The 14,316-nt window shown below is 41.7% G+C and overlaps 2 protein-coding genes and 1 non-coding gene across 3 annotated transcripts; all 3 read right to left on the bottom strand.

Annotated features, from left to right (window-relative positions):
• Positions 1 to 477: 477 nt before the first annotated feature.
• Positions 478 to 1,126, bottom strand: LOC115251290 (histone H2B 1/2). Its single transcript, XM_029843019.1, has one exon. It carries the CDS (start codon positions 1,099 to 1,101, stop codon positions 727 to 729), a length of 375 nt encoding a protein of 124 aa, XP_029698879.1. The 5' UTR covers positions 1,102 to 1,126; the 3' UTR covers positions 478 to 726.
• A 1,612-nt stretch (positions 1,127 to 2,738) lies between these two features.
• Positions 2,739 to 2,810, bottom strand: trnaw-cca (transfer RNA tryptophan (anticodon CCA)). The gene has a single exon. It is a non-coding gene; the product is annotated as a tRNA-Trp (tRNA).
• Positions 2,811 to 3,059: 249 nt separating this feature from the next.
• On the bottom strand, positions 3,060 to 10,174 carry cul2 (cullin 2). Its single transcript, XM_003967839.3, has 21 exons — positions 9,882 to 10,174; positions 8,798 to 8,936; positions 8,431 to 8,533; positions 8,245 to 8,339; positions 7,477 to 7,582; positions 7,196 to 7,278; positions 6,963 to 7,059; positions 6,722 to 6,832; positions 6,315 to 6,477; positions 6,111 to 6,235; positions 5,881 to 5,988; positions 5,647 to 5,706; positions 5,422 to 5,550; positions 5,179 to 5,265; positions 4,942 to 5,094; positions 4,774 to 4,851; positions 4,626 to 4,692; positions 4,274 to 4,476; positions 4,085 to 4,186; positions 3,882 to 3,998; positions 3,060 to 3,768 (listed from the first exon to the last, which is right to left on the bottom strand). The coding sequence occupies exons 2-21, from the start codon at positions 8,914 to 8,916 to the stop codon at positions 3,637 to 3,639; spliced, it is 2,238 nt and encodes a 745-aa protein (XP_003967888.1). The 5' UTR covers positions 8,917 to 8,936; positions 9,882 to 10,174; the 3' UTR covers positions 3,060 to 3,636.
• Positions 10,175 to 14,316: the final 4,142 nt, after the last annotated feature.

A 14,316-nucleotide genomic window follows, 5' to 3' on the forward strand; every position in this document is an offset into this window, starting at 1 on the left:
GAGTTCTGATAGGTATTGACAAAACCGGTCACATGACTCCTGTACTGGCGTCTCTTCATTGGCTGCCCGTTAAATTTAGAATGATTTTTAAAACCCTTCTTTTGACCTACAAGGTCAAGCTGCCGGACCCATTCGGCCGGCAGCTTGCACAAGTAGTGTATTTTTGTATGTGTTTCTATACTCTGTGCCTCTCCATTCTATCATCTACCCGTCCTTCCCTCTCCACCCAGCCGGCCATCAGCAGGAGGGTCCCCCTACATGAGCCTGGTCCCTCAAGGTTTCTTCCTGTTAAAGGGGAGTTTTTCCTTGCCACTGTTGCTTGTTAGGCCCTGTGATTCTGGAAAGCACCTACAAACAATTTTGATTGTAACAGATGCTATATAAAGATTTGATTTGAAATGTGATTAGATTAGAAATTGTTATTGTTTAACATGGAGCAAGTGTAACAAGCAGTATCTTTTTTTTTTTTTTTTTTTAATAGCATGAGTTTGTATAATTATCTGAACAAAGTGAGACTAATGGAGTTACCATCAGTGGCTGGAGTAAATTCCAGATCCACATTAGTGCACTTCATTCTGGCCTACTTACAGTGCTACAGATGGCTTTGGTAACATTAACTGGCCGTAGTTGTAGATAAATCCAAACCAACTGGCAGAAGATCAACTCAGCAGAGGTTGTGGTGGCTCTTAGAAGAGCCTTTGGTTGAACGAGGACGCCAGCGGAGGTCTACTTGGAGCTGGTGTACTTGGTGACGGCCTTGGTGCCCTCAGACACAGCGTGCTTGGCCAGCTCCCCGGGCAGCAGCAGCCTGACAGCGGTCTGGATCTCCCTGGACGTGATGGTGGAGCGCTTGTTGTAGTGAGCCAGACGAGAGGCCTCGGAAGCGATGCGCTCGAAGATGTCGTTGACGAACGAGTTCATGATGCTCATGGCCTTGGACGAGATGCCGGTGTCGGGGTGCACCTGCTTCAGCACCTTGTACACGTAGATGGCGTAGCTCTCCTTCCTGGTCCTCCTCTTCTTCTTGCCTCCTTTGGCGGCCGTCTTGGTCACGGCTTTCTTGGAGCCCTTCTTGGGCGCGGACTTGGCTGGTTCAGGCATTCTGTTTCTACAGATAGTAACTCAGAGTAAGGGGAGGGTCGGTCTTTATACAGGCTTTATGGAAATACCACTGTGTCGTCTCCCTTCTGTGATTGGCTCAAACCAATCACGTGACTCTTCGGAGGGTCAAATTCTGTCTTCTTCCCTTTGCTTCGCTTTCTGTTCGCTTCTCGAGTCCCTCTAGTGGACGCGTTGCCGCATCGACCGTTTACTTATTTAAATACATATATGTATTTTTACAATTTAATTTTCCCTTTCGCCAAATCTAGTAATCACAAACGTAACTTTCCGAGTAAAAAAACGAAGCTGCAGCTGTCCATGGTGATAGATCATTCAAGTCAACTCACACACTTTTGAGCTAATGTCTTTGACTTTCAGCATGCTTAACATCTAGTGATAATTCAGTGCTTCTGTGCTTTTGTGCAAGAGACAAACATCAGATCCTTGATCCTTTTTTTTTTATGCTGATCTTGGGTCCACATCTCCATTGGTACTGGGGGCAGCCCACAACAACAAGGCAGAGACATGAGGACAGAACAGCAACATCCAATTGACACTTCCCAAGATTTAAAGCAACTAATTCAGGCCAGACCTGCATGTGGTAAACACATACAGGATCACAGGTAACCACAGTGACTGGCTGTCACTAACAACCATGATTCATTAGTCGGGATTGAACGTGGTAGGCTGGCAGATGATGGGCTGATGCAGAGAAGGTACAGAGTGACATCAAATGAGCAAAAAGGAGGGAAAAGAGGTGAGAGATAGAGATAACGGGATGTCACCTGTCAAAGGCCCAAATTAAGCTGCTGGAAATTGTAGAAGAATTTTTTTTTTTTTTACGAATTTCCCAATTCTGGTTAATTAGCCATATGTTGCGCATTGGGTATTACTTCAGGATTCGATTATTAGAAAATGATACGGTAAAACCACTATTTAGAGGCAAGCGGAGACCGCGGTATATGTAGTTTAAACAAATGAAATACGAAAAAAAGCAACATCGCTAGCGTTCTTCTGACGAGCTGCATTTGAATGCACCATGAAGCCGTTCATTCGCTTCAACAAAGTCTGTCTGTACGATTGCTTATGTTTGATGCAGATCTGTAGCTGTAGATATGGTCTGTGTATGACTGTGTAATCTGTGTATGTTTAAGTTTGCCACTTGGTGTACTGATTAGTAAGACTGGGACCGTAACCCCACCACACTGAACCAGTCAAAGGGCCACAAACAGCACAGATAGGCAGAGAAGCCAATGACCCCTGCCGGGCAGAACAGGCATAAGTGCCAGTCAGTCCCACAATCCCAATCCCATTCCCAGGACAGAACAGCAAAGGACCGCCGAAGTGGGCCCACGCAGCAAAAGGTACCAACACCAGGTACTCAGGATCTGCACTTGAACGCACCATGAAGCCGCTTATTCGCTTCACCGTACTGATCGATGTAGACGCGCATTTGACGTTGAAGTGTGGACAGCGCACCCTAAAAGCGCAGACGAGGTCTGCAACTGATCGTGGCTGACATCATCGGGAAGATCGCGCCTAATGGAAGAAGTAGATCCGTATTCCTAAAACATCCCGAGACCGGCAGATCACCACGCATTCATATGAAGGTTATTCATAAATGAGATGAAAACAAATGACCCCGACGTGATTTGAACACGCAACCTTCTGATCTGGAGTCAGACGCGCTACCGTTGCGCCACGAGGTCCATGGATGAGAGCATACTCTTTTCCATAACAGAACAAGTAATAAACTGTTCTACATCAGAAATATGAAGCGCTCATGTTAGCTCATTTCAGCACCATGGACAGTTGTCGCCGCAGAAACTAGCTTTAATAGTGAACATCTGCCGAAACCACCAGAGTCTGAGCTTATCTTTTGATCAGTTTGCCTCCAGAGTCGATATTTGCACGGTGACTAGCATGTGCACGGATGAAAAACACTGACATTGCTAATCTTTACATAAAACCTTGTAGTTTTTATTTCCTTTATTGGACAAGCAGCAGGAACATGTCACCTAGTTTTTCCTTTACATTTAAAAATTGATGCAATAGTCAGTAAAACAGTTTTATTACAATGGTTGTTATCCTTAATTAAAACATTTAACAAAGAAATAAAAATAAACACACAACTGCAAATGTGAGAAAAGAAAATGAGATTTTAATGTGTAGCCACCAATGCGTCATGGATGTCACATTTGGATCTTTTCTGGTTTTCTTTTCTTTAATTTCAGTCCCAATAGTATATATTTCTATCTCTCCTTTCTGGCATTTCTTTGTTGTTGAACGCACTCTTGCGTGGCACTGGTGATGTAAACAGCTTCAAAATCAGGAAGATGTAGAGTCGGAGGAAGGTGGAGGTGTTGGTGGTGTTTGACGTGACACGGTGATATTTCTTGTTTTCAAAAATGGAGGCACCAGTCCTGCTTTTAGTCACCGCGGAGATTCAGAAGAGGAGGATAAACGAGTCCATGATTTCTGTCACCTGACACCTGCCGGCCCATTGTGCATGAATACGATGCTCCTTGAGTTTTCTTACGCCACGTAGCTGTACTCGTCTGCCGAGGTCTGGCTTCGCTCGATGTACTGCTTGTCGATGAGCACTTCGATGCACTTTTTGATCATGCTGATACTTGGGTTGAACCTGGCTTTAGACTGATTGATGACCTGCACGCAACCAAATGAAACACAATTTACATTCACGTCATTTAGCTGCTCCTTCGACACAACGCTCAGTGTGCGCTAGCGACTGTATATTCAACAGTGATGTCTCCCCTCACCTCCTGGATGAGGGCGTTGTGTCGGAGCACCTTGCGGGCCTTCATGATTCTGACTATAGCAGCTTGTAAATACATTTTGCGATCCTCGTCTACAGCGCTCCTTGTCTGCTCCATCTCCTGTTGACCACACAGATTGGTGAGAAAGGTTGTCTTTTCAAAACCCCAGACCAGCTTAGAAACAACGCCCGGAAACTCTGTCTGACCTGCGGCGTGTCTTTCTGCATCGAAGTTGTAATTTTGAACTTTGTTCTTTTACTAGTGAAACTCATATTTAGTGAAAAAGTTGACTCGACTTCAATCTCTTCCTGTGCACACAGAGGGAGAAGAATGTTAGAAATGACAGCGTGACTCAGTTGCTGTCTTTATCAGGCTGTACTCGTTGCTACAGGAACCTTCTCTGAGTCGTGGTTGAGCATCTTTACGTCCAACAGGGACTTGATGGTTTTCTGAAGCTCCTTCTCGTTCATCTGGGTGCCGTCCTGCAGCTCCTTGTACGTCACCGTCTGGCTATTGTTAAATGCCAAAAGCACAGCCATCTGGTAGGTGGTCACCATGGCAACATAAGGCTTGGTCAGGTAGTTCATTTTCACCTCGCCTGATAGACCAGAGCAGAAACAGGTGAGAGGAGGTGCACAGAGCTATAATACAGCATGAATAAAGACTTTCAAAAATATCGGCCAGTAACAGTTCTATTTTTAGGTTTATTCGTCACTTGAGTCAACACGACAAAGATGACTGAGGTACCTGTACAAAGATAGTGCAGCCAGGTTAACTTCCTTCCACTAAAGTGCTGATTATAAAACAACTCAAACTGCAAAGAAACAGAGGAAAACATATGTTTAGCTTGCCGTGTGCTCCTTTGATATGTGAAAAGCAATGCAGTCGTGCTCACCATCTGCACACTCTTCTCCAGCTCTTGAGGGATGGCAAAAGTGGAGGAGGGGACATGGGTGAGAGGCCACGCTCCTGCCTGACACCGCGCAACCAAGAACACAAGGTTAAGCTCTGTACTGAGAAACCACCTCTGAAATGTGGATGGGTACAGGTTCTTGTGGCTCACCTGTAAAACGTAGATCTGAAAGCTGATACCCAGGTCCACCACTGTGTCCTGCGTCTTAATAAAGTTGTTGAACTTGTTGTTGAGGTCGGCGCTCACACTCATGTCTGTGTACATTCTATGCAGTTTGCTCGTGAACTCGTAGCCGCAGGCTTGCTGCAGGTGGGTGGAGCAATGAAAGAGAATTAAGACCTTTAGCATCACTCTGATTGGTTTTCTACTGTGCAGCTCTAGATGTACCTTTAGTTTGTTGATCATGGCTTCTTCTGAGTCCATTGACAACGATAAACCGTGTATTAACCGCTTCGCTAGCATTCTGGCATAAAACTGAGGAGTCAAACGGAACCAAGGTTCAGTGCTGTATAATTAATAATTAAAGTCGAGTAAAATCAAGAGGATTATGAGAACGATGTATTCAAGAATGGATACAATGTAGAACACACAGCTCGATTTTAGAGATGGCAGCGTGAGAATTCTAATCACCTTTTGAAAAATATCCTTGTCGTCTATGTACTTGAAGACTGTGATGAAGCTCGTCAACTTGTCCTCCACCTCGTTCTCCGTCATCCCCTTTGCGGATTTTTTCAGCAGATTGTCACAGTATTTTGCCAGCTGCGCGGAGACAACAGGCAAAACATGACCTGGTCAAACCCATGTGTATCCAAGTGTGTGGGGGGTGGTTGTTTGTGCGAGTGTTTGTGAACTCACCAGTTCTGGGGCTTTACAGATGGACTTAGGTTCTCTAAAGTTCACTACCGATGTCAAAGCCTGAGAGATGATCAAACAGGGATATTTAGCCCAGTGGTCCTTTTACAGTACCCACATCTAGCTGCGCTTTTCTATTTTCAGGTCCTTTCTGTGGCCTTGTTCTTGATATAACGCCCGAATGAATTATTAGTTACGGATGTTTCATTTTTCTAGTGTATTGAATATTGTTCCTACCTTGTCAAGCGCACTCATAAAGTGTTGATCTCCATTTAGAACTGTGTTTATAAGCTGAACAAATTTACTGTGAACTTCCAGCACTGACTCCACAAACAGGGTTGGCATCTAAATAAGCAGAGAAACGAAGCAGTAAGAGACGAGGCAACTACTCAAATAAATAGCATTATAACTTTATCTGATAGGACCGGTGACAAGGAAGGTGGAGTACAAGATGAGGGCGTACTAACATTTTCTTGTGAGAGGTTACTGGTGCCGCGGATGCCCTCATTGTGTATGTGAACCTGCAGCTCCTGGATCATGTGGGGGAGCCCATTGGAAACAGCCCGCAACAAGGTGTACATGTTTGCCATGTCTAAAAGAAACAACACAACGGTTCTGATGGCAGCGACACAGCTCACTGCGTTCGACACTCCTTGAACAAAAGGACTGACCGTCTCTCTTCTCCTGTCGGATGATGTTCTGGCACTCCCCGTGCAGGAAGTGTAGGTGGTCCGCCACCATTCTCTGCTGGCATTCATGGATTACTTTGGCGTAGGAGCTGGGGTGCAGATACTTACGACATCTCATCTCCTCATCTTTCAACCTGCCCAAAACCTGAAGGAGCAGCAAGAAGAGGTTGTTCTGTTGTTTTGTTGGGAAATGTGTGTACAAAAGTTAGTTAGAGCCACAAGGTGGATCAGATAACCCACTGAAACAGGCAGGACAAGACAGGACATGGCTGGAAAGGACAACAATGTGTACCGCTACTACTCCAGATTAGCTGCACTGCAAACTGTGTTAAGCAGCAGAACCCAAAACCTGAGAGCAGCCATTTAAGAGTTTCACAGGAAGATCTAACCTTTTCCATATACTGTGAACAGTTGGATTCTTGAAGTAGATTGGAGGCTTCCTGTTTGTAGTACTCTCCGGTTTTCGTCAGAAATAGTCCTTCGAAGATTTCCTGATAAAACTGTAATGAGGGGGAAAACATGTGACCTCTACGTGAACTCCAGCGTCTCCTTTACGTACTTGTTGCAAAATTAGGTAATAAGTAGCACAAGGCAAAAAATGGTGAACTGGTTCCGAGCATGCTGCCTGACCTTTAGTGGACACTTCTTCTTGTACTGTTCAACATGAACAAATGAGTTGATGACGCCATGGATGACTGTCTGGTTTGGGTTTTCTCCACAACGATCACTGCAAAATGTGCAATAAGTGTAAACGGCGTTGACCTGGGCTCATTTGGACACCGACTATGAATCATAAGTTAGTTTTAAATAACAATTTTGTGACAAAGCTTGTGTGGGGAAAAAAAAGAAAACATAAAACCAACCTTTTGATTTCTTTCAGCAACATCCGGATCAGCACAGCCTGAAGGGGTTCGATCATGAGCTTCCTCCAAGTATCTAAAGCCAACTGCAACGACACAACCACGATACAGACCTCAGCTGCTTAATCCCACTAAACTCCAGACCAATTTAACATTTAACTTACTACGTAAATCATAAATAATAAGATGAAGTGTTTAAATGCCAGACAAGTCCTACGTGGAGTAAATGTTTCTGTGCTCCTCATTTGCAAAGTGGAACATTTTTAGGACAGAACAGCCGTTACCTCTCCGATCTCCATGAGAGGCTCATTCATGTCGACTCCTCCGTAGCCATACTGTAGGTCAGCTTCTGTTAGTTTGTTCTTTTTGATGAACTGAGTGTTGAGATACCTAAAGTAAAACAAAAATAAGTTAGAAATATATAAATAAGTATGTGTAGAGTCACAACATGAGGGGACGCATTTAGATGCCAAATGACTGGATGAAGTGACAAAGTTGAAACTGATTCGCTCCTCTGAAAGGAAGCAAGAGGACACAACCAGAGAAAATGCTACTGTGCCCTTCCACACGTGCTGATCACTCTTTAATCCAGCCTTTTCTATCTGGCTCCTTGTGACACATCAAGAGGTGTAAGAGCAGACGCTGTGACGAACACTTAAAAATAGATGTGAAAGCTCTCCAAGGGGGAACTGATTTAGATTGATTCAGAGCAGAAACTTCATTTGTGGCACTTCACCAAGTGTTCAGGCTAATCTTTTTAGGAAAACATAACGCTCGGGAGGAACAATGACATGTTACAGAAATGATCCACTCGCCCGTTAAAGAACCCTGATGAACGGAACCAATTTCAAAATGCAGCCCTGTCAGACACCTGGCTTTGGTTTTCATCTGAACCGTGTCAGCAGAACAGACCATAAAACAATGAAAGAGCCCGGTGCTGACGTCTGTGAAGAGTTAAACTCATACCTATCTACACCGCACCAAAGCTCCCTGGCTCACCGATATCATTTAATCAACCTCTACTTGAATAAAACAAGTAGCTGCAGTGTCACCTGTACAAGCAGTCCATGTAGTCGGCGCCTTTGCTGTACTCATCCCAGTATCTGTGGTACATACTTAAAACTTTCTCCTCTGAATCGAGCACTTTCTGGAAGACAAACAGAAGAGCGGTTGTGGACAGAGATGCAGTTTACATATTAAAAAAAGAAAAGGGTCACAGTGCTTTGGAGCATGCTTACTTTGTATAATTGCCGGACATGATTCTCAAGAAACACCTTTGTCTCTGTGTACAATCTTTCACCCAAAGGCTCTGGGTACGCAACACACAAGGCATAAATGTCGCTGTTGTCAGAATTCAGGATAAATTAAAGCAATGAGGTGCAACGAGGCTCTAATACACATTGGGATGTTTAAATGATTAACATCTTCCAATATATGCACTTCATACACACACAATATTTAAATTTACCTCAGACATTAAATTATTAGCTTGAAAGCTAGTGACTGGGTTACAGTAATGTGGGGTTGCTAACACTTTGGTCTGGAAAAGACACAAATCAAATTAAACCGTATGTAAAATCTCAGCGTAACGTTGAGGGAGGATACGAGAACCGATCGTTCCATGTGGCTCTCTCCACATAATCAAGCATCACCACTGCCTTGATTGTTGTGAGTAGCTTGTTCCATGTCTCATCAAAATCCACCACCCGTGGCTTTAAGGACATTGTACTGTTTCACTTTCAGCCTAAGAAAGAGAAACAGAAATGATCAGATTCAGTTCATTCATGTGCCTATTCTATCACAGCTGGCTTGTAAATAAATGCTTTTCAATGTGTGTCTCCTTGAAAGAGACGGACCTAACATAATGAAGTTTAAATGTTGCTGATGACAATGAGCAAAGCAAAATGATTTACTTTTATCACAAGTGATACAATTTCTTGAGATATTACCAGCATAAATGAGCCTATATTTAACGATAAACTACATAGCTGAACGATAGATAGATAGATAGATAGATAGATAGATAGATAGATAGATAGATAGATAGATAGATAGATATTACCGTCTCACGGTCCACATGACAGCATACAGCAAATACATTAAAGGTAGGTTGACGTAGGTAATAATATCGTACTTAACACAGATGGTTCGCGTTAGGCAACATGGAAGCAAATAACTACACATGTATATGACACATAATACGCGCAATTGGTCAGAAGTTAAGCCCTTTGTTGTCACTCGTTAAGTATACTAGTTTATTTCACGGAAGACATTTCTTTACATCTACCTAAATATTTGTTTTTGGAAATGAAGACATCGAGATCCATTTGTCTACATAAAAAAAATACTTGTTGACCCTTCTCTAATGGCATCATTTAAGGAGTAAAATCAGCCAAGTTAAGGTTACTGGCAAGCAAAATGCCATTCCGAAAATAGGATGGCTAACTACAGGGCTAGCTATGTTGTAGCTTACAGGCTACTTCTTCTTGCTCCAGTCCAAACAGTTCTAATGGAGCGGCTAGAGGCTAGTCAGCTAGCACAATGCTAACGGTCACTTAGCTAGTGCTAGCAAACGTTTATCTTCTTTACATTTTCTGTGCATAACTTGTGACAGTTCGTCCAAACACGCCCCTGTTGTTAAACGACAAATAGTATTAAGGTGAAGCGCGGACTTTTGAGAAGTACGTACCTCTGTTCAATATTATTTGTCTAAAAATCCAAGTTTCTCCGCTGTCACAGGCTTGATTTGTCTCACTTACAGGTCTTCTCTACCTCTTGGATCATGCCAATATGCTATTTCTTGGGGGTGCATTTCTGAGCAAACAATTTGATCGTAAATCAGTCATATTTCTGCACAAACATAGGATTCTTTAACCGTATTTTACAGATTATTTTCATTTTTTGTCCCTTTTCCTGCGTACGTTTCGTAAGGGAAATAACGACAAATTAACACGGATCAAGCAAAACCCCATAGATCTCTGGTATCACCCAAAACTACGGAAGCCTCTTAGCTTTTGGCTATGAATTACATCACAAATACTGTATGTACCTTATGACTATAAATATGTTTCTTTTTTTATACAGTTTTAATACAATTTCTTATTCAGTTTTGCCCAGCCGAAATTTAAAACGTGGAAAAAAATACTGACACAAAACAGCTGTATGTTTTTATATTGCACGCTTTACTGCACGTTTTTTTTTTTTTTAAATCTTCTAATGACATTTATGACATTTCTAGAAGATGAGGAGGGGGCATGGGATGCAATCAACCTGAAAATTCAGACCTAGATCTTTGAACTATAAAAGAAACAGGTAACTTCGACCTTGGCTGGCCATGCAAGCAAATTACAAATGCATCGGATGGCATTAAGCAGAGTGTGACCCATGGGTGGTTTTCCCTCTCCTTTTGAGAGAATGGATGGTTTTAAATAGAATTGTACATGCTTGTATCTGTGGTTAAATCCTGCTTACAAAAACCTAAATTGCATAGTAAATTTGAAACATAAAAAACCACAATGAATCAAGTTAAATACAGCATAATTTACCGCTCACATCTAAATAAAAGTTTGACAATGATTTTAAAGTATATGCATTTATCTCCTCTTAAGAAGAGTTCAACTGCAAATGTGGGCATCAAATATTTGCATCTGCTATTATATGTATTTGTTGTATTGGTAGAGTTTCCAGCCTTACAGTACAATAATGCTAAAGAGATACAATAAAATAATAAATACAAAATGATCCCCCTTCAGGTATCATGATTATATAAAATGAGAATTTCAGACATAATGATACAAAATCCAGGATGACATATACAGCATGTGTGTGTGTGTGTGTGTGTGTGTGATTTATTAACAATAACTTACAATAACAATAACTTCTCAATATTATCTTAATTACAATGCCTCCTGAGGAGAAATAAAACAATGTACGGTTATTTCAGATTGGAAATGCAAAACACATTGAAATATGCTCACTAACTGATATGTTGGTGTTCAGACATTTTCCTCCAGCTGAAGAAAATTCCTCCTTCACAAGCCCACAGCTCCTGGCTCACGGCACTGCTCTGGGGAGAGAGAAAACCGTACTGGGGTGCAGTGACGTCTTGGTGATGTCAATGCCTCTAATTGTAAATTGCACACGTTGCTTTGCTGCTGGCAGTGTTAACGGTCCACTCAGAGTAAAGACTCAGAAGGGGACAGTCTGCTTGGAAAAGCCGGCAGCGCACACAGGATGGCTGTAACCAAGGAGACAGAAGCAGGTATGATTGTTATCCTCTCTTTGACGGGCAGACGCGTAAAACTAGATTTACACTGTTGACAGGTAAAAATTCTAATACTTTGGTATCTTCCAAAGTCTCCGATGCGTACCAGTTTGCCTATTAGAAATGAACTGTTTTTTTTCTGTTTGTACATGTTTGTCCAATGAATTTATGATAAATAACCTGTAGAACATGCAAAATGTTCCACAATGACACCAAACAAGTCTTTTTGTACAAGAGGCAACACAGTGGCTAAAATAATCTCTGGTTCTGCTGAACAGTCTCATGAGACTGCTTGATACTGGCACACGTGCGTGTGTGTGTATGTGTGTGTGTGTGCCCACTCACAGCGTACAGCAGCAGCTGATGCCACTTCTTTTCCTGTAATAGGCCCCCCAGCAGGGACATGCAAATGAACTGGTGAATAAGTCGCACATTGACATCAGCCAGTGACCACTGTGTGATTGTAGTCCTGCTGTTCCCTTTGTGATGCCACTGTGTCACAGAATGATCAGTGCTCTATAGTGAAACAAGCTGTTCTGGCACTAAAACATGAGAAGAAGAAAGTGTCACTCTGAGATTCCACTCAGTTCCACTCGTCTGTTTTGAAAAACCTATTTAAATTTAAATTTTTAGTAATATTTTCATATTAATATGAGAGCCAGTTTGCGGCTTAGCAGCATGTAGCAATGGAAATAGACAGGTGTCCTGTCAGTATTTCACGGCTGAACTTTTCTAATTTGGGCCCTTTTACATCCCAACACTCATTATTACCAGGAAGGATTTTCATCCTTATACACGAATGATAAATAAGAATGGTAGATCTTTGGTCTTCAAAGGTTTCTACCTTGATTATGTGACAGCTATGTGACAGCATTATGTGACAGAACCTGTTATGTTACGCAACATTGTTTTACTACTGCCTTTATGGTAAATCTCGGTTGAGTTAACAGCCAGGTCCAGTTGCTCACTGTGATCAAGCTTTGGATAACCATGACTTGGACGAATCAGGAACAGACATGGACGCACAACCTATGTCTACCTATACTACAGGCGTGGGCAAATTACCTGCTTGACGGAGGCCTGCAGTCTTTCGCTGCTTTTGTATTCCACTTTATTTCAGTGTTGGATTCATTTATTGATTATGTTCCATTAAAAATTGATTAACTGTTGTGTCCGATTGTAGGGAAGCAGCTCGAGAATGTCGGAGAAAGAAGAAGGAATATGTCAAATGTCTGGAAAACCATGTGGCCATGCTGGAGAACCAAAACAAGACTCTGATCGAGGAGCTCAAAGCATTAAAAGACATTTATAGTCACAAGGGCCAGTAAAAATGCTGTGTGTGTGTGTGTGTGTGTGTGTGTGTGTGTGTGTGTGTGTGTGTGTTTTATACAGATGACACTGCCTTGGAATAAGCCATGTGCCATCATCACCAGCTGGGAAAGAGACTTAAAGTTAATTTTTAATGAGTTCTACTCATTAACTTCAATGAAAAACCTCATCAGGTTAAACAAAAATCTTCAAGGGTTAGGTTTAGATTTTGGATTAAATTGAAAATGTATCTTTTCACTATTTTTTTTAGACAACGTCATCAGAGTTTGTACTGTTTTGTACTGTTTCTGCCCAGACTGACTACTAGAAATTAGCATGGTAACTTAAAATACAGTGAAGTAAATTAAAATTAAATGTTGGCTTATTTCGGGTCAGGGAGTTCAGAAAGGAAGAGGATATATGGATAATTTATAGACTCAGATAACAGAAAATCAGGTCCTGAAACCAAGGCAAAGCTATGTGCTCACATGTTTTGATCTTCCCTGCATTGAGCATGATGCTACGACAGCTAAAGAAGAGCATGTTCCATATGTCCCATATTCCGTTAGAATGTAATTATTTTTAATACAGATGTTTGCGTGACTGTTTTATCTCAATACAAGTTAGAGCAAATGCTTGTTTTGTGGAAACTGTTAAGGTCTTGAAATGAATTGTCTTTGTCTCTGTACATCATTTAAGAAGTCATTTAGAATGTAATTGTCAACACTTGAACTCTGTTAAAGATTGATTTTGCTGACTGTAAAATTAAAAATCTATATTTTAATGTCTTCTAAAAAAAATCTATATGCTTTCATGTGTTTACATCAGTAACAAACCATTTTGATCTGTTCACAATAAACTTCAGTGTTCTGTGACGTATTTAACACATCCTGATTTGATGGGGGTGATGACAGTGAACTATTGCTTTTCTATTGCAACAGGCGGGTATTTGCGCACCCACAAATGTGTGTGTTTTGGGTTTGGGTTTTTTCTGACTGCATTCCCTCAGCTCTCATTTACTTATAAACCTATTACACAAACCAAACAAGTGAGCAAAGAATCCAATAGCACAGAGATTTACACTGCACCTGGGCCTATTGTGAAACAGTGTTCCTGTTGAAATGAAAACATAGCTGACTTCCTCTTAACAGAAAAAGCTCCACCAGAGACTGTATGTCATGAGGAAGGTCATGCTGCTTGAGCGTCACTGGAGATTACAAAATAAACACGGACACCAATAAACTATTATATCTGCTGACGCTGCTAGATTTATCTGTAGAATGCTTTTATAAACTGGGAACAATTAGTATAAACATTTTTCGTATCTCCCCACAGGAATATTTTAGTGCAATGGAGCCCATTAACCAACAGATGGCAGTGTAGTACCAAGTGTGTGCAACTCATTTAAACACAATCAGGAAAAATGGAATATGTTCTAAAGTTTTTCTAAGACCAAGCTACTTGCATCAGAGCTCATATGCCGGAGCAGTTATATGCATATATATATAGCTAGTCACTCTGCAGTAATCTCTCTTAATCGCTTTAATCCCAC

The sequence above is a fragment of the Takifugu rubripes genome, chromosome 10 (assembly GCF_901000725.2).
Source record: "Takifugu rubripes chromosome 10, fTakRub1.2, whole genome shotgun sequence".
NCBI classification, from domain to species: Eukaryota; Metazoa; Chordata; class Actinopteri; order Tetraodontiformes; family Tetraodontidae; genus Takifugu; species Takifugu rubripes.

What these genes read in the sequence shown, in the direction of transcription:
- LOC115251290 (XM_029843019.1), bottom strand. Translation starts at nt 1,101, where the DNA reads ATGCCTGAACCAGCCAAGTCCGCGCCCAAGAAGGGCTCCAAGAAAGCC.
- cul2 (XM_003967839.3), bottom strand. Translation starts at nt 8,916, where the DNA reads ATGTCCTTAAAGCCACGGGTGGTGGATTTTGATGAGACATGGAACAAG. An exon ending in TTATGAGTGCGCTTGACAAG is followed by an intron (nt 5,707 to 5,880) that starts GTAGGAACAATA and finishes ATCATCTCTCAG; the next exon opens with GCTTTGACATCGGTAGTGAA. An exon ending in TCAACCACGACTCAGAGAAG is followed by an intron (nt 4,187 to 4,273) that starts GTTCCTGTAGCA and finishes CTGTGTGCACAG; the next exon opens with GAAGAGATTGAAGTCGAGTC.